Source organism: Lissotriton vulgaris, chromosome 6 (assembly GCF_964263255.1).
Source record: "Lissotriton vulgaris chromosome 6, aLisVul1.2, whole genome shotgun sequence".
Lineage (NCBI taxonomy): Eukaryota > Metazoa > Chordata > Amphibia > Caudata > Salamandridae > Lissotriton > Lissotriton vulgaris.
The window spans coordinates 1,557,127,967-1,557,155,793 of NC_141694.1; the positions used below are offsets into that span (position 1 = coordinate 1,557,127,967).

Genomic DNA, 27,827 nt, shown 5'->3' on the forward strand with positions numbered 1-27,827 from the left:
ATGTTTCCAACATGGCAAAACAATGCTGAAATTACATAGGTTTGCATTGTAAGACAAATACCCTCCTAACCCAAAAGGAAAAGAGGACATGCAGTGAAAAAATGTCATATGTGAATGCTTTATTGCAGATGGAAAACTTGTAATTGCAGGCATTTGCCTGTAGGCTGTATTGCAGATCAATAATGAAAGAAAGACAAAAAACTGACACCTTGCCTTTAAGGGTTAGGGTACTGTGCCTTTAAGACCTGCAGGAGACCCTCTGCTCCCATCATGCACTACAGGTGACATTTAGGTCCGTTCTTTTTGACGGTGCATTATGTATAGACACCGGAGTAGAGGATGCAATTAATATAGAACAACTCCAGTAATGCTCGTCCGGGGAGGCGGGACGGTCGCCTATGACTTTGATGAGTATACCCCTGGATGAGAACTAGGATTACAGGAAAGTAACTAACACTTTTCATCCAGGGGATACTCATCGATAGTCATAATCTATGAATAGAGTAGCAAGCCCATACCCAGTACCTCGCGGACGAGCAACAGAGTATAGAGAATATGAAAAACCATTACATTCAAATTGCAATCATGCAAACAAATTCCTCAAGGAGGCCTGCCCCACCTGGGCATCGGCCTGTGCATCAAAATCTAGACAGTAATGGCGTGAGAAGGTATGGACCGACCGCCATGTGGCTGCCTTACAGATTTCAGACATTGGAACATTGCGAAGAAGAGCTGTGGTAGAAGCTTTGCCTCTGGTAGATTGTGCTTTAGGTTTGCCTTGTAAGGTCTTGTAAGCTAACTGGTAGGATAAAGCTATGCAAGAGACAATCCATCGAGAAATGGATCTTTTAGACGCAGATAGACCGGTGTTAGTGGAACCGTAGTTAATGAAGAGCTGGTCAGATTTCCTAAGTGTGTGAGTTTTGGCAAGGTAAAACTTCAAAACTCTCCGGAGATCTAAAGAGTATAATGATCTCTCAGGGGGGGTCAATGGTTTAGGAAAGAAGGTGGGCAGAGTAATAACCGGATTGATGTGAAAATCTGAGACTACCTTAGGAATGAAGCTCGGATGTGTACGTAACACCACCTTATTGGCATGAAACACAGTATAAGGCTCCTTACAGCACAGCGCCTGAATCTCACTCACCCTACGGGATGAAGCAATGGCTACTGAAAAAGCAGCCTTCCAAGTCAAATGCTGCAAAGACGCCTTATGAATAGGCTCGGAAGGAGCACCCATCAGTTTTGTAAGAACAATGTTAAGTTCCCAAGGAGGAGAAGGGGATCTCACTGGGGTGGTAAACCTTCCTGAGTCCCTCCAGAAAATCCTTGACCACTGCCATTTGAAAGAATGACTCCTGGTTCGGAGGCTTCCTGTAAGCTGCAATTGCAGCCAGGTAAACCCTGATGGAGGAATATTGCAGGCCAGACTTTGCCAAGTATAACAAGTAGGGAAGGATCACTTGCTCCTGACCCTTGCTCGGATCATACGCGTTGTCCTTACACCCCAGGTAAAATCTCTTCCATTTGAAAGCATAAGATATCCTTGTGGAAGGTATTTTTGCTTCCTTGAGAATACTCATACAGTCCGCTGAAAGGTCTAAGCGCCGTACTGGATGACTTCAGGAGCCATGCTGTCAAACGCAGGGACAAGAGGTTGGGATGAAATGCTCTACCCTCGTTATTGGTCAGCAGGTCTGGGCGGCAGGGAAGCCTCCGGTGTGGGGACTCGGATAGTTGCAGAAGATCCGAGACACCCTTGGGTATTTGATCGCTTTATAAATCTCAGAAAATAAATAAATAAATTAAATCCGGATACCACCACTGGCGCGGCCACTCCGGAGATATCAGGATCATTCTGGTGTTGGGCCTGTAAAACTTATGTATGACCGCCGGGATCAGAGGGAGTGGTGGAAAGCGTACAGCAATGTCTGCGACCATCTGATCAAAAGTGCAATTCCCTGTGATCCTTGTTGTGGGAATCTGGACGTGAAGACGGGACATTTTGAATTTGCAGCGTCTGTGAACAGATCGAAGTCTGGCACTCCCCAATGGCGAAAAATGTCCTGAGGGACCTCGTCATTTAGCACCCAATCGTGCGCTTCTACGAAGTCTGTGCTGAGACCATCTGCCTGCACGTTCAGGGTCCCTGGAAGGTGGACAGCTACGATCGTGAGACTCTTCGCCAGAAGCCACTTCCATATGGTCTGGGACTCCAGAGACAGGACCCTTGACCTGGTGCCTCCCTGCATGTTCAGATAGTACATTGTAGTTGGGTTGTCTGTCTGATTCTGACTGAAACTGGACTGGAGAGACGGGTACAGAGACTTGAGAGCCAGATGGACTGCCCTTAGCTCCAGGAAGTTGATGTGATAGCTTTGCTCTGTCTCGGACCAGAGACCTTGTACCTTAAGCTGGCCCATGTGAGCTCCCCAACCCTGCAGTGAGGCATCTGTAACAATAGTCTGGGTCGGAAGGACCTAGTGAAAAGGGACCCCTTGTAGAAGGTGCGACTGTTTCATCCACCATTTGCTGGAGTCCCTGGCAGCATGAGGAAGAGATACACGATCTTCCCAGCAGCTGACCGCTACGTCCACTGATCTTCGAGGGACTGCTGGAGAGGCCGCATGTGAAGTCTGGCATTGGGCACAATTTAGATACATGAGGCCATTGATCCCAGCAGCGAGGACACCTGCCTGGCTGTAGGATGTGGAGCTGAGAAGGGCGCGGGACTTGATTAGCATGGATGACAACCTCTCCTCCAAAGGACACACGCTTGTCCTTACGGTGACCCTCTAGGCTTGCTCAGGGGGCCGTACATGGATGTTTAGGCTCTATTTTTTATTTTTATTTTACTAAAGGAAAATCGAGGCGTACGCGTTTGGATATACGTACAATTACGAGCAAGAGCTGCTTGCTGATTGGTTGTCAATACTCCAACATAGGAAATGTTGGCAGCCATCTTGTTTGTCGCGAGAGCCGAGTCACAAGAAAACAGTAAAACAAAGTTGAGATATAAGGAAAGGGGGTAGGGTAGAAACATTCTGACCCTATAGTCTTGGTCAGGGGGGTGGTACATGGATCTTTAGGCTCAATTTTTATTTAAAAAAAAAAATGGCGGGGTACTCGTGCAGTACTTGTACGCGGTGGAAAAGGTGAAAAAAAAAGAGAAGTCCGTTTTGTTTATTAGGTCCGGGGGGGGGGGCAAATTAAGGGGGAACTTTTTAGAGCTATATTTCTGACAGTATGTAAAACTTTCCGTTTTTTTTTTTTTTTGCTGCATCAGTTGTACTCTCTACGCATGCACAGCCTTGTTTGCAAGTGCTTTTTTTTCTTTTTCTTCAAGTTCGCCAAGCAAACCTCTCCTGATTTTAGGTATTCAATTTGCCGCTTTATTTTCCCGGGTCATGTATGTTATCCGGTGCTATACTTTTGTAATATATTAATAAACATATTGTATGTATATTTATTTGAAATGTAGTGTTGAGGCGCCAAACGTTGATTACATACTCCGTCCAACCGCCATTTTATTAGTTTTCCTCCGTTATTTTTATTATACCCGTTACTTTCATTTTACCCTGCGCATATTTTCTCTGTGATCGATGAGATTTCGTGCCACAGATACCACAGTGTTTGTCCTTGGCGTCCGATCTTATCAGAGTTGGTCACACGTATACCTAGAAACTAATTTGAAGGACGTAAGGCACAGGCAATACAACACGTGTTGGTCAACAAAAAAACATTATTAAGATTATGCATTTATCATGTGTGGTAAATGCATACTAGTTGTAAAAGGATGTGTGGAAAAGTGATATGCGTGCTAATGGTTTTGTGGCGACAATCACGTGTGCTTATGAACCGGGTCTGGGCGTGGTGGAGTCTAGGGTACCAGGCGGAGGGGCATGCAGCTGCACTTATACAATATAGAAGTAATATAGGATTTTTAAAACTTAAAAAAAATTATTCCATAATTATCCTAGATTAAGGCTTCTGTTAGTATGTTCATTAAATACATGAATATATGTTTTTAAACAATTAAAAACATTCGCGTCTTTTTTGTACGGGGCGCCGTACATGACGTCACACGGAAGCTTTGATGCGACGCGTAACCTCGAAGCATACTTGTAGCGTATGCTGAGAATGATTAGCAGTATAAACTATGGTGCAATCACTCTCTCACTGTCAAATCAGAGCACAGGGTGCGCTATGAGAATGGTTAGAATGGTCACTCATTGGAGATCGAATTCAGGTGTGTGGCTTATCCACAGTATCATAACGTTATTTTTTTAACCAAAATAAGTTTGAGATTTGCATGAAATACTCTGCTATAGGCAGATATGGATGTTTTGGCAGCACTTATGTCCATGAAGCTTGGTTATTACCATTTACATATAGTTGCCTGAGGGAGGGAAAAGAAGTCTATGTGAATGGCGAGGATTGCACAATAGTACCAGATCACTCCTTAATTTAAAGACACATACAATTGCATGGCTCTTGTATACAAGATGCACCTGATTTGGACTGAGTTTTGAAAGGTAGTCCGACAACTACTATCATAACAACGTTCAGTTTACTGGAAACGGGAGTTATTTACTTTAAAATAATGGAGATTGTTGTGCAATGTTAGCAGGCATCGCTTACATGATTATGGTAACTGAGCGTGTGGTTTGATTAAAAAAAAGTTGTGTTAACTCCTCTGCATGGGAAGCTGGATGTTCCCATCTGGCTGTCGATTTCGACCTTGAAAGCAGAGTCAACCAAATGAGTCGTATAAGAGCGCTATTGTCTCAAAAAGAGGTCGCCCTTATATCTGGTACAGAAACATTTGTCCTTTATGTAGCAAACACCCGCACAGAAGTGCATGATTTAATAAATACAGACGTGCTCTTGAATTTTGGGGAGTTAATTTAGAGTATCTTTAATGTGTCCTTGACTACAGGGTTACCTTACTTTTTTTAAGTTAGAAGCAGTGGCCTTGTGACTTCTGTAGAAAATATATTTGGTGTCTTTTTGGGATTTTTTCATTCTATTTTTTCCAGCATCTTTGGTGGATTGCGCTTAATAGTCGCATTAGTTGCCGGTGTGCTTTTATTAATTTGTTTACATAAATATGGATGCACATCCTGCAGCAGACGATAATATGTCCCGGCTGTTGCTGCTCCGCAACCGAATGCTTAGTTACTATGGAGCGCTGGCTCTTGCAACGTTGAGTGCAGCTTATGGATTAGCGTTTCGATTTTCCTTTTTCACATGCGTTCAACCTGTCTTTCATTGCCTGAGCTGCGATTTCGACTGGGCCCTGGATTTGTGTCTCTGCAGTACGGTGTCTCCCAAAGCGGATTATGAATAGCTGATGAGCCCCTTAGTGATTCATGACTTGCTCTGTTCTGGCGGCGGGATTATGGTTTTAGCAGCGACACATGGAATAATGGGATGTTGGAATGTTTTTGCAGCAGCGCTTGAGTTCTTGGCACTCAGTTACATTGAAGATGACCTGAGTTTTCTCCCGATGGTGATAGAGGCTCCGGTTGTTGAGGAACATGTATGTTCATTCTCACTATAGAATTGGATGGCTGAAATGTTTTCAGATGAGAACAATGACTTCCTCTTGGAGGCTGTTGCTACATACTGTGCTTACACGCTGTTGGATTAAGACTCTTTAATTTTTCTACGTATTATTTATTATTTAGTTACTGTTTTCTATCAAAGAGCGAATAACTTTTTTTTGGAAATGTGAACTTTACTCTGCTTTTTAGGATTGGACTCTGCGTTCCTAATTCGCCTACGTTTATATCACGTGCTTTGATAAAGAAAGGGTGCCGGGGGCTGAGCGTTGCACTCACAGCCTGTTAATTTAGCATGGGTTTATTAGAAGCTTACACGCTATTTTTGCTTTCCAGCTCTGCTTTGCACACAACACGTACTTGTGATATTGTTTAGAGAAGGCTGAGTATTTTGCTTTATATGAGAATAATTTGGTATGCTAGATTTGTAAACTGCCTCGCTAGTTTTGTGTGTATAGTGAGAGCATTTCTCTCATACAAAACCATTGAAATTCCCCCGTTATAGTTAGTTCAGCTAACTATAACTCGCGCGCCCGCAATGCACTGCTGATGACGTCACATATTACAATCAATTTTACCAAAAAAAATCTATTTAGACACGTATTTACCCATTTATTCTTCCATCAACCTTTAGATATACATATATAAAAAATATTTATTTTTCAGAAAGACACACATTCACTTGATGATGTCATCAGAGATGTCATTTGAGATGTCATCAGTGATGTCATTTGAGATGTCATCAGTGATCTCACTGACCACGTCATGAGTGATGTAATATGTGACGTCATCAGCAGTGCATTGCTATGACATGGCTGTGCAGGCAGATTTCCATAAGTAACACCATATCCAAATTGTTGTTTAGCAAGGATGGCAATTCCTATTTAAGGCAGGGAAGTGGGCATTAATAAGAAGATGTCACAAGCATTTCCTAAAGAGTCATGAGCTCACGCTCAGAGGGTGCACAGCAATAAGGGCAGCAATCTGCACAAAGATATAAACGGGGAAGGTATGCAGCACCCTTGGTGGTGGGTGGAGAAATTCAGAAAATTCACATTATCAGATGAATGAACAACGTGCATAGCAGTTACTGATACAGGGCCCACTGGCATAGTCCCCAGCATAGACTTGCTGTAGATGGGGGCAGCTAGGTTTACCTTTGGCAGATTCCCTGGCAGACACAGTGCAATATGACAATCATGTGTTGACACGCAGACCACGCACTAGGTAGTTCCAAAGATACAAATTGGAATCACTGGTTCACTGGAGTCCAGTAAAACTCTAAATACCCGAATGCAAACATTAAAAAATATAGAGGAACGTAACTGGCTCCCTTTGCATGCCTGCACCATCTTCAAGATCAGCAGCATCATTTACAAAGGCAATAAGACCTGCAAATATGCTTATTGGGCTCACAGGTTCACCATCTTTGTTGGCTCTCAGCACACCTGCAGCCAGGACCCCATCAGACTCGAAACAAAAAATTAAAAACAGACAAAACGCTTCGAGGATCCAGAAAAAAATCCAAGTAACCATCAGAAGCGACCCAAACCTGCTCCAGTTCAGGAAAGAGTTGAAGACTCACCTCTTAAAAGTACATTACGTCACGATGCAGTAACAGTCTACAAAGCAGCACCTTTAAAATCATTTGTTGTCTGGATCCTTTCCTTTAATCATGTAGAGCAGTCCTGTCCCTTTGAACTCATTTGTGCCATAGAAAAACACCATACATACAGGCAGAAAAGGAATTGGGAAGGGGAGAGGTGCGACTTCCCCTCATAAACAAGGAAACCATCGGGGATCAGGATGTGTGAGACAGTAAGAGAAAGCAATACTCCAGCAGGAAAGGGCAGGGATCAGGCAGAATCAGATCATATCATAAAACAAAACCAAATAGAGTTCAAACAGATCCAGATCAAAGGAGGAGATTAAACTAAAACAACAGACAAAAACAAAGACGCCTAAAACAGTGTTGTGCTCATTGTCTAAGCTCAGGGTCTAATTCCTTTAAATCCACGTCCTGAGTAGATGTAGTGCCACCGGCTCCCAAACATAAGCAATCTGGCTGCGAATATATAAACTCTAAAGAGTTCCTTAGAGGTGAATTAGGAGTATAACCAACTGCCAATACAGTAAGTAACGCAGTCATAGTATATCCCCTATGAGAGATTAGGATCTGCTCAGGAAAATAACAACAGTGATTCATTATTTTAATGCTTTCTTTCAATTTAAATTTTTTGTTATGCTATGCAATAGTTTCTTTTAAGAAACATTTGCATTTTATGAAAATTACAGTGACATTTATTTGGGTAAAAAAAAGAAGAAAAAAACAACAGGGTTTCTCAATTTATGAATTCAGGATCAGGAACAACAACCCCATTTCCCTCTGGATGTTCTGACCCTGCTCCAATATACAAAAAAATGAAGACACGCGTCTTTAAAGAACAGTACGACATGATAACGTTATTGATACCACCTCCACCTTTGACCCTGCATATCGATCAGCTGCCTTTTGGCTACCTTCTTTCTTCATAAAATACCACATACATATATACTAAACTATGGAAGCTTGGTGGTATACCAAGTGTGCACATTAACAGTGACTCAGAATAACCTTTCATTCTTTGCCTAAAAGAGGCAAAGGTATTTGTTTTACTACGTCAGTTATGTGTTTGAAGAATACATCACAAATCTCATTTGCGTAAAATATTTGAATCACTTTACTTACCCTGGGTTATAAAGCATGGCAGTGGAGAGGTTCTCGCAAGATTTGGAAAGGTCTGTCATAGATAAACTAAATGAAGTAAGCAGCCCACTCTGTAGAAAAGAATTATAGATGAAAAAAAGGAATACTTTTTGCAAGGCTAACCACAAATGTATTCCAATATTCTACATGCATACAATTTATGTAAATTCTTTTTCTCTAGCTGGATTTTTATATTCCTGTAAAAGGTTCTGTATGGTGCAACAATTTCCGGGCACAAACAAACATGCCACTCTTCATCTTTTACTAATAACAAACATCTCTGGAATCAAACAAAAAAAAGAAGATATATTTACAAAAAGACATAACTGCATTTACTACATTACACAAGATATATTAACTGTGCCGCCACCACCAAGCACCCGCGGCGTAATTGTGGAAACCCCGAGAATGAAATTACGGAGAGAAGGGACCCTCATTTCACAACACTGCCACTCACCATATCCTCAGACGATATTTTACTCCTTGCAGGCAAGTTGGTGACTGGCGATGCACATTACATGATAACAAATAATGGATGGAGAGACGCCACGGTCATGAAATGCTGTGGCAGGTGGGAATCTTAGGCCTTAAACTGGTGGCACCTCGCTCCCTGGAGCACACCAACATTTCAGATTTTTGCGCAGCAATATTTTTCTCCATGTCCACTATATGTAGCTAGCAATAGTTTTAAGCCTTCTTATTGTATTCTTTTCTGTAATAGGAGTTACTTATGTTCAATGAAAATCATGCTGAGCTACTATGTGTGTTGTAATAATTACCACATTAGACTAGATTACAAAATGCAAGATTATCAGCAGCATCACCTCAGTTCATCAGGCATGGTTGCCTGCAGCAACGAAAAAAAAGGCGTTGTCAATGTGGAATGTCTGGCCATGGGTAACAACATCCACACCTGCAATGCCCCAGGAGCCAAGTGAATACTATTTATAATAAGTCTCCCCAACGCAGTCTGATTTAAACATTCAGCCACTGTCATCCATACATCAGGTTTTGAAGTCTGAAAATAAACTCATGTTCAACTTGAATATACTCTTAAGTTTTGGAATAGATATATTAATTCAACTAAACAAAAGATTCTAATTTAGTAAGCTGGGCTGCACAAAGGAGAGCTACTTAGATGGGGCACTACGAGGGGCTCATGGGCTACTCGTTGGAGAAGGCTGGTATAAAGGACAATAACATTCTAGAGGGCAGAAAAGGGGTTTTATGCCTCAAATCCCTTAAAACTACCATGAATACCGCCTCTTACTCTATCACGGTAGACTGAAACGCATTGATACACTGAGGACTGTAAGGAGGCTGCACAGAAGACTACTATTTTATTGAGTCTCTCTCATTGAGAAGAGTTCAGACTGCCAATGGGACCTGAAAAAACCTTTTGAGAACCCTAATAATCAACGTAGGGTGATGTTAAATAGCAATATCCTTTTTTATAATATTTGAGGTTGCATCTGTGATGAAGCTATAGATCATCACCTCACCAGTAGGTATTTCAAGCGCACCCTCATTTCAGGAATGAGATGCAACTGCATGGTGATAGGCTGCACCTTTACTGTATCACCTCCCTTATATTAGCATACCATTATATTCACCCACCATGATCACCATGGTCACAATATAGTCTACCTTTACATCAAGGGTTGGCTGCTTGCAGTGGTCTGTGTGTATACCATACAACTGCAATGTATCGAAAGTGGTCTATGTTCATGATTCAACTAAGAATTAATATTCTGCACTTGAATTACATTTCTGAGTCTTTTGACCTCTGCCAACACGAGAAGGACAGAAATTGCAGGTTAACTTCTAGATGATGGTCATTAATGGCTCAAGGGAACATCTGCGCCTGATACTCATTGTGGACAGCATCAAAGGAGTGAAGCCATCATTTTTAAAACACTGATCTGCCGCGCCTCTTTCATGCAGATGTCCCGCCTTGGGAGAGGCAGTGGCATTTCCTGAGTCAATACCCCAACCCAGAGCCTGCCATGCTGCAAGACATCTGCATCAAAGACCAGAGTCCATCATATTGCTCCCAGAGCCCCAGCACCCCAAAACTGTGTTGTGATGTGTTGTACAGCGAGTAGTGCAGCGTGCTCTGTCGGTGCTTCTCCTCTTAACACTGCATTGTTTAAATGCTTGGTAGCTTAGCATTCTGCTTGAGTTCAACTAACACCATACGTATTCTCTTTACTGTTACATGGTGAGGAGGTCAAAGCTTCCTTAAGGAGCACACCAGTACTCTTTTGTTGATTATGTGCGGGATTTTGAGAGGAATCATTAACTCTCTTGAGTGCACCATTTTGTGGTGGGTCATCCATCATTGCAAAAATTAAAGTCTGAGTTCTAGTTCTGGTTCCTTCATTACAAAACACTTGGGGCACTGTTATGATGTAGGTCGGTGAGACTCCGACCGCTCGTTGGAGGCTAACCGACCATCATCATAGGCTTAAAGTCCAACCGCCTAATTACAATGTCGACGGCCGGAGTTTAACCAGCCGATCGGACAACTGGCTTTTGACGGGTTCAAGAAGACCGTCGGCTAATAGAAGGCCGCACATAATCCCCTATGGATGGAGTTTCTGCCATGGGGAATATGATGTTGGTTTCCGACAGGCATTTTATGTCGGGCTTTCCGACATGAAAGGTCTATCGGAAAGAGATATTGGCAGCCCCTAGCAGGTCCACCATGCCTCAGCGGCCTCTGGTTGGGGGCCTGGGGTGGACCAATGGCACCTCCCCTGTTAACCTCACGATGCCTGCCATGTGGTGCAAGGTTCAAGAGAAGCTCCCATTTCTCTATGGGAGCTTGTGTTGAGGCCGGTTTCCGACCTCAGCACAAGCTCCCATAGAGAAATGAGAGCAAGAAACCGCACCGCAGCAACATTCTGGATGACCTGAAGCTTCTTTAGTGAGTCCTGACTGGCAATTAAATAGAGGGCACTACAGTAGTCAAGGCGAGATGTAGAAAGGGCAATGACCACTGACACCCATAACTCCTCAGGAAAAAAATGGTAGAATATTCTACAAGGTCTTAATGATCCAAAAGCAAGTACCCACACTTTTTTGACCTGTCCATTAAATGTCAAGGAATTATCAAAGAACAACCCCAAATTTTGGCTGCGCCCACCGGAACAGGTAATGCACCACTGGTTTCCGGTCACCAGCAGTCAGTTCAGATCGAATTTTCGGTCTCAAATACCACAAACTCATTATTCTCCCCATTGATTTTATGCCAGTTCTCTCTCATCCAAGTACTGACTTTGGCCATACAAGACCTGAACCTGTCTGCAACCTCTTCTCAATCCCCAGAGATGTATATGAGGATTTAGGTGTTATCAGTGTAAGTCGACAGGGGGGCAACATATAGGTTAGATAAGTAAGGACTGTGGGAAGAACCCTGCAGAATTCCACAGGTAAGCTGGAAAGATTTGGCCATAAAATCACAGCAGCTGACAGTAATAGTCCTATACATTAAAAATTACTCCAGCAGGCTTAAGGCAGCACCCATCAGCCCAGCCTGCACAGCCTATGTACATATACCGAGTGTGATATGGTGTCAAAGGCTGTGGACAGAACAAGCAAAACCAAAATAGCCGTGCCTCCCTGGTCGGCTTGCCAGTGAATCAAATTTATCGCCATCAGTAGTGCATATTCAGTGCTGTGGTTCCTCCTAAACCCATTTTAGGAAGGGTCCAGAAGTTCACGGTCTCTGTAAAATGGAGCCAACTCCTGGTTAATGTGCTTCTCCAGGATTTAGGCTGGGGCTGGCAGCAGGGAAATCAGGAGGAGATTTTTTTTTAAATCACCTGAAACCCATTAGGCCTTTTTTTGAGGGGGATGGCAATTGGCTCCTTCCAGCACTTTGGGAAAACTCCTGACTCGAGGATCTGAGAATAAACTTTCTTGAAGGCTTCTGCAACTGGCAATTGGGGCCAACTGCAGTAACTTGGGCACAGGGGTCGTCTAGCGATCCCGAAGTGATTTGCCCTAAAAGGTTTTGATTTCAACCGCAAAGAGAACCCGACTTAATGACGGTCAGTAGATTGACCACCGCCTTCCACAAAGGATGTCACTGGTCTCCCACTAGGCTCTTGAAATTCAGCACAGAACTTCATAATATATTATCCCTATAGAACTCAGCCACCTTATCACACAAATCTTGGGAATTATCCAGAGCCTTGTGTGTCGGAGGGGACGTAAGACTGCTAATTGTCTTCAACAGCTCTTTCGGAATATTAATAGCAGATCATATCTTCGTCGAAAAATAGGATAACTTCCCTCACCACCCAACTTGTAGACAGATAATATATGGGTGGCGGGGCAAGCAAATGCAGGATGTGGATGTCCTCTCCACAATCCAATATTTAGGCAAAGTAGAGGTATGAGGTTGAGTACTTCTAGGGTACTCCGATCCCAAACACCATCCCATGAACCACAAGGTTTCTGGGAGAAAACGCCCAGTGGTTCAAATGTTTCTGGTCTCGAAAATAGTTCTTTAGTATTCAGATGGCACAGGAAGGGACTTACCTTCTTGCTCTTCTGATATGCGATGCTTCATAGTATAAGGTCCTATTAGAACTTATGCTGAATACATAACATACATTAGAAGAGTCCAAATTAAACTGAGAAACCAGTCACTAAAATTCACTCACAGAGGCTCCAACCATTAATGCAATTCTTAGTATTACCTGACCAGTCGGGCTTTATCCTACAACACTCTACCACGTTAAAAATTTGCAATTTAATGGCCATCCTCTATAGAGTAGACCATCACCTACCATCTGCCGCAATTCGCCCGGATGCTAAGAAAGCGCTTGATTCGCAAGATTGGGCATACATGAGAGAAACGCTTCGTAGGCTGTGTCTAGGCCATTTCTTCCGGTCACTTATAAATCTATTATAACCCCAACAGCGAGAGAATGTGCATCCACAAACTGCACTCTAAATCATTCTCCGTTGACACGGGCATCTGTCAGGGTGTCCCCGCTCTGATTTTTACCCTGGCTATTGCACCTCTGGCTACAAGTAGAAGTTACACTCTCATCACGTACTATCCCTCAGTAGTAAATTGATCTTAATTTCTCCCCCAAGGTTAATCTAGCATTGTCAGAGGTATAATCCGATTTGGAGGATACTTTAGCTGCAAATGAAATGCTCTAAATCAAACGTGTCCCTTTAACTAACATCTACACAGCGCCCACATTGGATTACTCCTTGCAATAGAGCTCTGATGGGGTGAGCTATCTTGGGATCTGTCTCAGCTTGTATTTTGATGATCTGATTGGCAAACAAATTGGTACAACCCTAGGTAGAGCATACAGAGATGGATTATTCTTCCATTATCCCTACTCGGGAGGAGCTTCTTAATAAAGATGGTGAAAATGCAGACATTTTTGTACCCATTTGCAAATATTCCTATCTCCCTTTCACTCTACTTCTTTCATTAACTGAGGCAAGTTCTCTCCCGCCTGATATAGTGCAGGGGGATGCTGAGAGGTGCTAACACGGACCATGCAGTTTAGTGGTCTTGGGCTGCCGGCTTTTCATATTTATAACCTTGTATCCCAGACTCATTATCTAAAGTTCTGGCCACCAATGCAGTATATGCCCATGCACGTCAGGGTGGAATGAGCTATAGCCCAAACGTAACCCCAACTAGGGAAGATTGGCACTCCTCGCTTGTGGCTCGGCATGATGCTGATGCACTTGCCTCTGCAGGCTGAGCGTGGTGGGTAAGTAACTTTTTCATCTGCTAGAGATTTCTAGCCTCAGAAGTTTTACCTTATAATGAATACCCAAGTAATACCTCGCCGGAGGTGGGTCTGAAAAACGGATTCACAATAGAAAGTCCTGCAAGACCATATGAGCAAAGTGCCCATCTGACGGACCGGACTGTCCAGGCAGTAATACTTCGTGAATGTGTGAAGAGAATCCCATGTTGCTGCCTGGCAGATATCCAGGACCAGAACACCGCATGCTGACGCAGTGGTCGCAGCCTTACCCTGCAAACCCTCAGGTGGTTGCTTCTTGGCCAATGTGTAGCAGATCTTAATGAAGAGCACGGTCCTTGGGGAGATGTTCTGCTTGTGCAGGGCCTTTCCCTTCTTCTCTCCGACATACCCCACAAAGAGTTAGTAGATGACCTGGAACTCTCTTGTGTGGTCAAGGCATAATGACAAAGCTCTTTTGGGTTTCAGAGGGTGAAGTTTCTCCTCTTGCTTGGAGGGATGTGGTGGATTGTAAAAAGTAGGTACGGTGATGGATTGACCTACATGAAAGGGAGTGATGACTTTCAGTAGAAAGGAGGCTCTAGTGCATAGAACCAGCTTGTTTGGGTAGATGTTAAAGACTGGAGGCTTGGATGACAAAGCCTGAAGCTCACAGACCCTCCGGGCAGATGTTATTGCCACCAGGAAGGCTGTCTTGATGGCAAGGAGCCTGAGAGGACAGTTGTGAAATGGTTCAAAGGAAGCACACATCAGAAACATTAGGACTAAGTTAAGGTCCCTCTGAAGCATAATGAAGGGGGAAGGAGGAAACAGGTACTGCAAACCTTTCAAGAGCCTATGTACAACAGGGGATTTGATCGAGAGGGCTGATCAGGCAACTCCAGCAAGGTTGAGATGGGAGAAAGATAACCCTTAAGGCAGGGGTCTCCAAACCGGTCCTGGAGGGCCGGACCCGTGCCAGATTTTTGGGATATCCCCATTGAGATACATGTAGTAATTTAAAAAATCTGCCATGGATCTGGCCCTCCAGGACTGGTTTGGAGACCCCTGCCTTAAGGTGTCAAGAGATGGGCAAGAGAAAATATAAAAAAAGGATCTGAGAGAGGGGAGCAGAAAGAGGGTCAGCCTGTTTCTCTGCACACCATGCCACAAACTTGACCCAACAGCAGGTGTATACCATTTTGGTGGTGGGACGCCTGCCTTGCAAACTTCAGGCGCAAAATGTCAAAAGCTGTCAACTGTTGCAGCTCGATCTCCACACAAGAAGGAGGAACGTTCACAGGTTTGGATGGAGAACCCTTCTCTGCTGCACAGACAGAAGATCTTCCCTCAGGGTAAAGGGGACCGATGGCCATGTTCAACTGCTCAGGATAGCAAACTCTCGAGATCAGTCTGGAGCCACAAGGATGACTAGGGCCGGGTCATTCCTGATCTTCTTGAGAACTCTGGGCAGGAGTGGTATGGGTGGAAAGGTTTACAGGAGGCCTGAGCACCACTTGAAATGAAAAACCATCTCTAAGTGAGAGCCGCTTTGGAAACTCCAGAGCGCAGAAATGCTGACATTACACATTCTCGCTGGTGGCGAATTAGATCTAACCAAGGCTTTCCCAACTGCTGAAATAAGGAAGGTTTAGCCCTGGAAAAAGGTTTATTTTGCCATGTCGAAATGGCAATTTAATACTGTATTAAAGACTGCAGTGACAGGTCTGGAACAGGCTGTAACGTGCTACTGTAGTGGGTGGCAGAATGAGTGCTACAGGCCCACTAGTAACAGGTAATTTACAGGTCCTGGGTACAATGTAGTACCATATACTAGGAACGTACAAGTAAATCAAATGTGCCAATGAGGTGTAAGCCAATTCTACCAAGCTTTAGGGAGTGAGCACAAGGTCTTTAGTACTGGTTGGAAGTGGTAAAGGGCACAACGTCCCAAAGCCAACAAAAACACATAGAAAAACAGAAAACATATGGGGGTGACCCCGCAGACAGGGCCAAGTCCAACACTGGGTCTCAATCACATGGTTCGTAAGCTTCAGGAGTAACTTTATTATTAACAGTGCGATTACTTAAAATCTTTACAGTATAAAACACATAAACAACACCCCTCCTCCCAAGTACCCTTCCTCCAGTAAAACCCAATGCTCAGATTTAAAATAGTACCGTGGCTACGCAGGCTCTATTTACTACTTTGTGTCCATTTAAACTTCAATTAAAAGATTTTCTTTTTTTTTTTTAAGTTATAATATTGGGTTAGCACCGTTTCGCATCTTTGCACCTCTAAGGATCAATGGTTATATAAGAGTCCAACAGGGTGGTTCCTAAGCTGTGAAAGAACATCTCCATTCTCTGATTGTACTTCTAGAGACAAATAATAATTGATGAGAGCAGATCAGCTGTTCAAGAGTATTATTTTCCGTGGGAGTAAGTTAGTTACTTGTAGGATGCTGAACCAGGCCAGAGCAACTGCTAGCCAGAGTTTGGGCAAGCAAAACAAATAGGGAATGGCTATATCATGATCACAGATGTGGCGATGATCTTCATCCGATATATACTGTGCACCTACTTAGTGTTTGCCAACATATTCATTTGAAGCAAAAGGGTGAGGGTGTCAATCTTTAGCCACGTTTGGCCCTCAATTCTTTCAATAGCCCTAATTAAGTTGATGGGTTTCATGTACTGCTTCAATCATTTGAAGTTGCCATGGTAAGTCTGTGGTGATCCTATGAAATCAATAATATGGTTCCTGCTAGCTGTGTCTTCAATTACGTAAGGAATGGGAAAAAGAAAATGGATGGGGAGAAAATGTTATTTCTTACATGCCATCCCATTAAACTGAGAGCTTTGCAATGTCACAGTCCTTGCATTTTCACGTTTTTCCTTTTAAGGTCTCTATATGACGGCACAGATTAAGAGGGCAGGAGAGGACCTATGAAGGACCTCTTGGGGAATCAAGACTTGTATGGAGATGCACACTCAAGTAATCAAAGACTGTGAGAAGAAGAGCTGGGTCTATTGGTACCTGAAGGCAAGTAAACAATTATCAGGACTTTCTAATGAAAAATAACTGCCACATTTCGGGGCACAGAGAAGTTTTGTTGTTAACATAGCCCAGAAACATTCAATTGACTAACACAAGTGAAACACGAGCGGTAAGCCAAATCAACAGGTGCTGTTATATGTTCACAGAAGAGGAAACTGGGTACTTAAATCAACATTAACATTAACTAACACTTTTGCTGTAGTCTCAAATGACGGCAGTCTGCTGCACCTGACAATATTTTGTGACTAGCTCTCAGTGGTTTGATCCAAAACTATGACCAGAGAGAACACATGAAACAAGAACATTCTGTTTACAATGAAAATGATACTTTCTCTGTGGGAAAGATTTTTACAAAAGGCATAGATTGATATGCAGTGTAATACGACTTGATAGGGAATTCCCAAGAACAGTGAGGAATTCACTTTCCTCCAGATTACAGTAGTAGTACATTTTGGCTGAAGATACAGCCCAAGGCTCACAACAGGAAGCAGATACAGTAAAAACCAGATGGGTCAATTGCATTTGTATTTTTTATTTTCACATACCTTTCTTTTTTCCCTCAGTTTGGCTGCTTCTTTGGGATGATTAAAGCGAAACATGTTGGTTCTTCCAAGTAAAATGACAGCACCTGTAACAAAAAAGTTTGTGGGTCTCACTATGCATCGCCGCACATACAAAATTAACAATAATAACAATAAAAGACAAAACTCTCCAATGTCTTTAGAAAATGAAATATTTTTGTCAGGAAATGAGCTTTACCTTTTTTTATACTTCACGGAATCCTTTTCAGCAGGGACTTTTACAACTCCGCTGTAAACACATATTATTGTTTACAATTTAGCATGTTTAACGGTTCAGTAATTGTGCTATATACATTATAATTGTGAGAGACAGAGTGTGCTTTATCTGAAGCGGGTGAATCTGGAACTTGAGTATGTGACTATACCCGAACAAATGGTCTCTTCCTTCACATTGTAGTTTAAGAGCATCCTCAGCAAAACCAATGTCCTCCTTATGCGGTCGTTTGTAATTAAACACCGCACATGGTACACTCATTCTTAAGTCCAGTATCACAGTGCCATTACGGGCATTACCAAAAGGAAAGGAGAACTGCTAAGGAAATTGGGTGTTTCCGCAATGCGCTACCCATATTTTGTACACTTTTCCGAGGACATATGTATTTATATTTATATATATATTTTTGTAATATGTTTTTATTGCATAACAGAGTATAAAGGCATTCTGTTACAAAGTGATAGCCATTACATGGTCAATTGGCAGTATTTGTGTAATCAGATAAACATTGAAGTACATGATTGGTAACACCATTTGTATATGATTATTGAAGGATAGGCATTAGTTAGAGGCTTTACCAGGGTTGCAAGATAGTATCAAGAGGAGAATTAGGAAAAAATGCTCTTTCTACATGCAATATGAGCTTGAGAAAAGTAATTAAACTGACCTTCCCAGTAAGGCCTTTTAAGCAAGGGTTGATCTGATAGTTTGATCAACTAGAATGTTGGAGTACATCAGAAAGACTAGGGGTGACGGCAGACTGTTGAAGGTTGGGACAGGCCTGGGGGAAGATGGGGTGGGTGTGCTTTGGGGCGGGCTAAGGTAGTCGGGTGTCGTCTCTAGCTAGGTTCATTAAGTCCTCGAGGTTTTGGGAACAATAAGTCACCAAAGGGGTATTTTGGCTGCCCAGTTTATCCTCCCTGCAGAGTGTCATGCTCTCAGCATGTACCCACCATGTTACTTCAGCTCACCATTGCAGAGTCAAAATGGAAACAGTCAACTTCTACCTCATAGCTATCACTCACTAAGCAAAGGGCAAAGTGAGGTCTGTGAAGCTGGTTGCAGCTTTTTTAGAGGTGTGGGCCAATAATGCAGTGGATTCCCTTTCAAAGCAATCACAAATTGTGAAAAATCTGATAGTGGGAAGAGTATGCCTAGACATGGGTCCCATGCTTGCAATGCCACTAGATGCAAGCTAGTCTGGCTGATAAGGGGTGATACCACGAAACCGGTTCCAGGATGCTTGTTTCCAATCCATGGAGGACTTCGCCTGGCAGTTCAGGGAACAGGTTCAAGACTAATATGCATATGGCTGGGTCCAAACTGGAATGGTGTGGCGAACAACAAAGTGATGGATTTAACCCAGATTTGTGACTGGGGTGAATGTTTGATTTGTTCAGCATTCCGGTTTTTCATCAGTTCTTTTTACATTTGTTGCCCTAAGTGGGGATGGTATGCCCAGACGTGGGAAACTATGCCATCAGATTCAAGCTAGCCTGGCCGGTGAGGACTGATACCCTGAAACCGGTCCTAGGATGCTTGATTCCGGTCCAGGGAAGACATGGCTTGGCAGTTCGGGCTGGACTGTTACCATGAGGCACAGGGTCAAGACTGGTTTGCATATGGCCATGTCTGAACTGGGGTGGTGAGGTGAGCAAAATAACGATGGATTAAACCCAGATCTGTGACTGGGGGTGAATGTTTTGCCATTGTGCAACATTCCGTCCATCAATTGTTTTTGCATCAAAAATAAGTGAGCCAGCTACTGCAAAACAATCTATGAGAATTGACATTGCCTATTAGTTAGTCCCTTGGAGTAGCCTCTAAATTTCCTTAACTGGTCGGAAATGTGTTTTAGCTGGTGTGGATAAGCCACGGGCTTGTACCATGGAAGTTTTGTCCCCAAATAGACGAGAGCTATCAAATGGCATATCCATGCCAGATGTTTGCAAGTCATTAGACAACTTGGTTGACTTCATCCAGGTGTACCAATACAGTCAGTTGTGTTCAGGCTGGTCAGGAGCTCGTACTTTGACGCACCCTGCCCATTATGAAAAGTATGGGCTAAACAGGCTCTGAGATCCTCTGTGAATACTGGCAAAATATTGATGGTTGCGTCTCATAAAGCATTTGTGTACCAACCAGTAACCAAACTATATTGCTAGACCGAAGTACTAAACTGACCAAGGAGAAAAGACACCTCCCAAGTATTCAATCTTTTTGATACCTGTCCAAGGGATTGCCAAAAAGGAACTTGGGTTGATATTACATGTTGAGGCATGGGCAATCAGGCTCTTATTGTCAGGTGCTTCGTTAGAAAGTCCTTATCACTAGGAGCAGGTCTAGGTCATCATTATTCATTTCAACTGACTGACCGACAAGAACATGGTTTAACCCAAGTAGCCATGAGGGCATTGATAAGGGCGTCAATAAAAGAGAGCAGTTGCTTAGATAAAGTGGGCCCTCAATGAAAGATTTAAGTCAGCACCTTTGATTTTGTCTCCATGGTGGGCACCTGTAGCTCCAATGCCTTGGCTACCTTTGAAAATACCACTACAAAAGAGGCGCCGTAGGTGGCCTCTGTAGCAAACATAGCTTTGTTTCTGCAGGAAAGTGTGGCCAAACATTCTAGAAGGCAAACAATATACATTTCTGACAAGCATTCGGCCACTGTGATCAGGAGGCACTTGCAGCTAGATTCATCATAGTCCCGTTTTGCGAGTCCTTAATAGCGATTATTAAGGAATCGCTATTAAGGACTTGCAAAACGGGATTCATGTAGGAATCGCTAAATAAATTGCGATTCCTACACATTCCTTATTTGCGATTAGCAAATTGCTAATCGCAAATAAGGATGCGATTTCAAGGGTGCCAGGGGTGTCCAAAGGACACCCTGTAGCACCCCTGAAATGTAATCTATATTGGTGTTGTGCACACACATGTCCAAAGGACATGTGTGTGTGTAACATGCAACTTAGAAAAATGCATATAAATGCATTTTTCTAAGTTTTCGCTATTTACCACGAGGTTTGACCTCGCGGTAAATAGCGGCCCAAAATCGCGATTTCGCAATTTTAAAATGGTTCATGAATTGCATTTAAGGAATCTCAAATAGAGATTCCTTAAATGCAATTCTTTGCAAATGTGTGAATTCTTTATTAGCGAATTTTGCATTTGGGATGATGAATCCCAAATGCAAAAATTGCACTCGCAAAGGGCCAGATTCTCAGAATCTGGCCCTTTGCGAGCGCAATTAAGCTTGATGAATCTGGCCGAAAGTTGTTAGTAAAAAAGTATTCTACCAGGGTCATGAGAGCTTTCTCTACCACAGTGGAGCTCTATGTTGGCAACCCTCTTTGTATTTCCAAACCTTTCTATTTCGGACTCCAAGTGTAGTATAGCTGCTGACATACCTTGAAGGAACTCTGGCAATTCCCCGATTCAACTATTGGTGTCTGCTACGACTTGTGACAGCACCTTGGGCTTCCATGCTTGTTTACTAGTGTAGTCTCACCCCAATACTTTCACCTCCCTCCAGCTTCCCCAAATGCATCTCCACATCCATTTTATCCTCTTCTGCTCAGTCCAACTGTTCCCCTTCACATACCAAGCAGACAGATCCGCTTCCTCTCATGATTTCTTCCACTGTACAGTCCTAAGGTCAATCTGTTGATGTGAGTCATTTTCCTCTAGCCTGTGGCTGAAAAAAAAAATCCCCATCTCCTCTTAGGTGTATTTCAAACATACTGTCATCAGTGCTTGTTTTTCTACTCCCACATAGCTGTTCAGTCCACACCAACAGCTAGAAAACATGGATGCATAGCATCAGATTGCTTGTGTCCCCCCGCCCCCAAAGAGCACTCCTCTACCAGGCTGTATGGGGTGTCGTAGAAGGTGGAAGTGCTGATTGATTACAACTCAGTTGCTTCTCTCAAGGGTGACCTTGCAATCTTATCAAAATCAAGAATTTCCAGACTCAGTACAAAATGACAAAAACACAACAGAAGTGGTGAACTTACCAGATAATATAAATCCCACGACACACTGCCTGTTAAGATCATCCTCAGATTTAAAGAAGACAATTGGTAAATTTGAACAAGATGTGGTAGTGGATGTATTTGACAGGAGTTGTGGATCACGGTGGCATGCTTCAGAACGAGAGCAGAAGGAAAATGAGAATGAGAATTTTGGGCAGTTCAAGAACTATGTGAATGTTGTTGACCATCTAGGAGGGAGTTAATTTAGTAATTTAGATCATTTTTGAGGTTTCAGAAGGTCTGGGAATACATGGAGATTTGTTGTAGAGGTCAGATAAATGTGTACCACGCAGAAATAAGGCAGAGCCTTGTAAATCACCCACATTGGCAACCACTGAAAGACTACTCAGGCAGTCTTTCTGGTGGCCAGGAGCAGATTTTAAAGTAGACAAGCCAAGATGATAACTTCTGTAGGCTCCATGGCACATGCAATAGCTGGATACTGTCCAGATTCCGATTTGCAACAGTGTCAATGGATAAGTATTGTAGATGAAGCAAACACAAGGAGATGATGGACGGAGTGCTGAAACTTTTCAAACACACCCCAGTCACAGATCTGGGTTGAATCAATCATCATTCTTTAGCTCACTTTGCTACCCCAGTTCAGACACAGCTATATGCAAATCAGTCTTGGCCCTGTGCCTCATGGGAACAGAACAGCCCGAACTGCCAAGCCATGTCTTCCCTGGACCAGAAACAAGCATCCTGGGACCTGTTTCGGGGTAGCACCCCTCATCAGCCAGGCTAGCTTGAATCAAGTGGTAAAGATAGCAAGGGACCCACATCTGGGCATACCCTGCCAACTTAGGGCAAACAAAGCAAACACAAGGAGATGATGGATGTAGGGCTGAAACTTTTCAAACACTTACCCCCGTCACAGATATGGGTTGAATCCATCATTCTTTAGGTCACAAGGGCGTTGCCAGGCACCGATGTGAGCGGAAGAAGACTCCGGAGCTCCCTCCGCCGTATCCCCCCGACGATAATAACCCTGAGCCCCAGGCATGAACCCTCTGCACAATCTGGTCGATGGAACGTCCAGGGATTGTGCTGACCCTGGGGAAAACTCCAGCAGACCCAGTGCGGTGCAGGATTGGGCGGACTTCATCCCGGATAGGAGACGCATAGGCAGAGCCAAGATGGCAACTGCAAAATGAGGAAGCGGATCCTGGCTTCGGCAGAGACGAGAAGAAGACTGAGACGTAGCAACAGGTGAATCCAGATCTGTGAAGAGACTGGCAGACACTGCGCAGCGGGGACACTGGGGTCATAGCCTGTAACACGGATCGGAGCAGATTGGAGCTGGGCCCCCGCTCCAGAGTGTCATCTGCGTGTGCTCTTTTGAGGACCTCGGCACTCAGGCAAAGAAAAGGTCTGCGGGCCTGCTGGAGGCGCACCTGACCAGAGCAGGCTGAAGGGGTGAGGCGGCGTACCCAGGGGGCCCTTAATGAGCTGGTCACCCTGGGAGAAATCAAGCAGCGCTTGGAGAGGGCGCTGACCTCTAGTGCGGGCCCCTGAAATACAAAGGCCCGAAAGGCCATAGGAGATACCCTGATCGGCCCGAACTGCAGAAACCCCTGGGCCCCACTCCGAATCGTGGTGCTTGGAGAACAGCGCTCACGGTGAAGCTGCAAGAGGAGGTGAGCGGGACCTCAGCACTACCCCTTTATCAAAGGCCATAAATATAAGACGCCAGGAGGGGGGTTTTAGGGGGGTTTGGACTGAAGTGTGCCTAGACTGGCGGTCCACCAAATTGTGGGAGAAAGCGGCAGTGGTGTAAATGGGGAAGCCCGGGGGGCACTGTGTGGACCCAGTGGTAGCGGCGGATGAGGGGCTGAGGAGACACCGCCAGTGGAGCATCGGGACATACAGGCCACGGGCAGATCTGTGGCTACCCTGGCCCATGAGCATACAAAGCAACCAACTTCATTGGAAAGCCAGAACTTCATACTTGACCTGGCTCTGCCACGCCAAGGGGCAGTAACGATCACCAACCAGATACCTCCTGAGTAAGTGAATCCATCGGGGATTAGCGGGGTGAGTGCTGGAGGTGGAACATGGGAAAAGTCCTTAGGAAGAAGGTGTATGCTGCCTTCAGGGGGCGCTCGGTATCTGACGGATGAGGACGACGAAAGAGTAGAGACAGGGAAGTATGCTGTTCCCGTGAAGCCTACCCTTGCGGACATCATGCAGGCCATCACCGCCTCCAGGGAGGCGCTGGAGATGAAAATTGACGCCATCGGAACAGACCTCAGTCTGCTGCAAGCTCAAAGAACATGTCGTAGTCACTGAAAATGCACTCAGTGACAAATCGTTGAAAATGGTGGAAGCCAAAGTCAAGGTCTTGGAGGTACAAACAGAGGATAGTGAGGAAAGATCCTGTAGAAACAACCTACGAATAGTGGGAGTTCCGGGCGGGCGGAAGGCACGAATGCGGTGTGATTCCTTGAAGACTGGCTCAAAATGCAGTCGCCCCGGAGGAGCTTTCCCCCCTTCTATGGCTCATAGGGTCCCAGCTAGGCACCAAAGCCTGAAATCCCCCTTGGCCAATTGTGGCATGACTCCTTCACTTCAGAGATCGGGACCATATTCTTCAACAAGCCCGCCAAAAACAGGACCTAAAGATGGGTAACAATAAAGTGATGATCTTCCTGGACTTTACCAGAGAAGTGCAGCATCAGCGGGCATCATTCCTGGCCCTCAAGTAAAAGCTTAGACAATTGCATATCCCGTATGCAATGATGTTCCCAGCACGCCTCCGAGTGACAGATTCATCACGAGTACAGTTCTTCAATACACCGTAAAAGGCATTGGAATGGCTAGAGTCCCGCCAGGGCCAGGAGGGACATGCTCCATCCCCGGACATGACACAGCAAAGTACGAACAAGAGCCAGCAACGACTACAGCCCCATCTTCCAAGGAGCGTCAATCGGAGCGGCCCAAAGCACTGCAGGCAATCGCTGAACTTAGCCGAGGAGGAACCAGCCTTGCTTGAACAAAAGCGGTCCAGACATGGACAGGTCTGAAAGCTCATTGCCAGTTAGTGCGAACGAGTACTCTTGAGACCGAACTGCCAGAAGTCACACATCAAACAGTGGACGAAATATCCTAGGAGGGGTGATCCATGAAGTTTTTCAGAAGACTTCTGAGAAGCATTGTGTGACTCATGCTAGGAGCCAGGTGCGGACGCGGACAAGCAGCATCATGAACACTGGGGCTGCTGACCAAGGAGGTGCCCTTTCAATGCACTAGACAGATAAATGACTCTGAGGGGAGGTTTGTCTCAGGATGATTAGATGGCAGTGGCAGAGTACTTGGGGGTTTGTATGCACCTAATATGGAACAAGCTGCATTCCTGTTGCAAATCTCTGGGACACTGGCCTCGGCTCTGATGGGCTCAGTTATATTGGGTGATGATTTTAATTGTGTGACTGATATTGGGTTGGACCGCTCTCATTATCCACACCTCGATGCCCCATACATAAAATAGCGGAGGCCCGATGACAATGGCAGCAGAGGTGGGGGTTGATATATTCCTGGAGGTCCAAGCACCCCAGGGAGAGAGACTACTCCTTTTTCTCAGCGATGCATGAGCTCCATGTTCGCTTAGATGCTATATTGTGTTCTCCGGATGTGCAGGGGAGAGTCAGATCTAGAGAATACCTGACCAGGACGGTCTCAGACCATAACCCAATATTATTGAACCTGGAGTGGACCCGCAAAAGACGCAAAATTCCCGTCTGGCGCTTGAGACCTGAAGCACTAGAAGACCAGGTCTTCCTTGAGGAAGTGGGCACCGCTATTGATCAATATGTTTTAGAAAACGCCAATACGGCAACGGACCCGCTTATAGAATGGGACACCTGGGGGGCGTGGCTAGCAACCGGGCATGCTGGACGCGGGCTGATCGAGCTCCGTGCGAGAAACCCCTAAAATCCTGCTAATTCATCCTGCATCCTGGCGTACACCCCTAACTTCAGTACATTAGAGACACAGGGAGGCTGTCTGCAGCGCCGGAGGACCGTGGAAGGCTCCAGGATACCTCACTGCCGGATCACATCGGGGAGGCTGTCTGCAGCGCCGAAGGACCGTGGAAGGCTCCAGGATACCTCACTGCCGGATCACATCGGCGCCGAGGTGAGGCCTGAAGTGCAGGTTCAAACCGCGGCCCACAGTACTGCACAACCGGCCTGGAAGTGACACCCCGGCGGCACAAGAAAGGGTGCACGGCCGAGTACCATCGGCCCGTATCCGGGAAAAGGCAACCGGAACACTGTATACACCCAGGAGACTGCCCTGACACATGATCGGAGGGGGCTGAGGCATATTTACCGGCGGATTCCTAGAAGGGCAAAGACGGGCCCACGGCACAAGTTCAGCGAGAGCGGAGGTGCCCCGGGTTCGGCCGCTGACAGAGCGTGGGCGAGGCTACTCGAAACACCGGAGGCACTGGAACGGCTCCTGCGACCCCGGTGCTCGACATCTGCCGGGTTGCTCGCTGGAGACCTTTGGGGGGACGAGAGACGGCGTCATCAGACAGGAGGCGGCTCGGGGGAAAGGCCTAGTATGCAGGCCCTCAGACACAACACAGCGGCATCTGGGGAGGCCCGGCGCGAAGGCGGGAGAGGTGGGAGGAGTGGGACACGGGCAATATTGGACGCCCCGCACAGGACCCGATAGAGGGCGGCCCCACGAGGATCTGATACGACGCGGAGGCCTCGGAGGAGGAAGAGGACGCGCGACGGGGGCATAGCAGCCAAATATCGTGCTGGGACGGCGGAATACGGGAGCGATCATAGCTGACGAGCATTACCAACCAAGTGGAGGTAAATGAGGGTATAAGAGCTGAGGCGGGTCCCTGCCAACGGCGGTTGCGCTACCAGAAGCGGACAGTGAGCTGCAAGTGCATTGCCTGGCCGGGTGTGCCCGGGACGATCTCGCTGAGACTGGACTTTACCTGCACCGCCCCCCCCCTTTTTTTTCCTCCTCCCCCCACCCCCTTTCAGAGGCACACAAAGGCAGGGGGCTACACTATAGTTTACTACAACGTCACTGGTTGCAGACGAACTCCTACCCCAGAGGGACGATTGGCATAGTTGTAATCCCAAGCTCCTGCTGAGCAAGTGGATCTGGGGACGGTTGGTGGCTGGTGATCGCTGAGGAGTGGGGCACAGGGCCGGAACCATCACGCACCGGGTGCTACGGGGAAGGCTTCCCACTTGCACGCTCCACGCCGAGGCAACCCGGGATGAAGAAGGGGGAAAAACTTGGTGGATCCCGCTGCAGGTGAACACACCATTTAGCACGCCCCTGTGCGCCAGGCTGTTGGCGGGGGCCGGGAGGACCCCGGTCAGAGACATTCGCCCTCAATACGGTCGGAGACCGACACACAGAGATAGCCTGAGGGGTGAGCCCAGAGAGGATACAATGGGGCGCACCAGACTCCGGCAGCCGGACCCGGCCCCCTCCGGCGCGGCGCGCTCATCGGGATCGGAAGACCAGCTGGCAGCCAGCAACGAAGATATGATCCCACCAACTGGGATGAGCGTGCAAGATGCGAAGCTGGATCTTATCCTCATGGAAATCAGAGCCTCTAGGGAAGCGCTAGAAGCAAGAACCGACACGATGTCGAGGGGCCTATCCCTATTGAGAGACGACCATAAGAAGCTGGCCGAAAAAGTAGAGGAGCACAAGATCGCCCTGACCGACCTCATCCCACAGCAGACGGAACACTCCACGCGCCTGGAGGTGTTGGAGAAGTAGCTGAAAGGGTTGCGAGACAGGGTGGATGACGCGGAGGGACGCTCACGCCGCAACAACATTCGCATAGTGAGCGTACCAGAACGAAGCGAGGGGACCAACCCGACCAGGTTCGTAGATGACTGGTTGAAGACA

At 45.6% G+C, this 27,827-nt stretch overlaps 1 protein-coding gene across 3 annotated transcripts in view; it reads right to left on the bottom strand.

Annotated features, from left to right (window-relative positions):
- Positions 1-27,827, bottom strand: part of KIF16B (kinesin family member 16B) — a 1,618,961-nt gene that overhangs the window by 703,144 nt on the left and 887,990 nt on the right. For all 3 annotated transcript variants that reach the window (XR_015296683.1, XM_086927730.1, XM_086927729.1), the window contains exons 16-17: positions 17,646-17,728; positions 8,293-8,381 (exon numbers count right to left, since the gene is read on the bottom strand). Coding sequence is in view for 2 of the 3 variants with exons in the window: in XM_086927730.1 (XP_086783856.1) it covers positions 8,293-8,381; positions 17,646-17,728 (172 nt within the window). In the remaining variant the exon portion in view is untranslated. The remainder of the gene's footprint in view (positions 1-8,292; positions 8,382-17,645; positions 17,729-27,827) is intronic.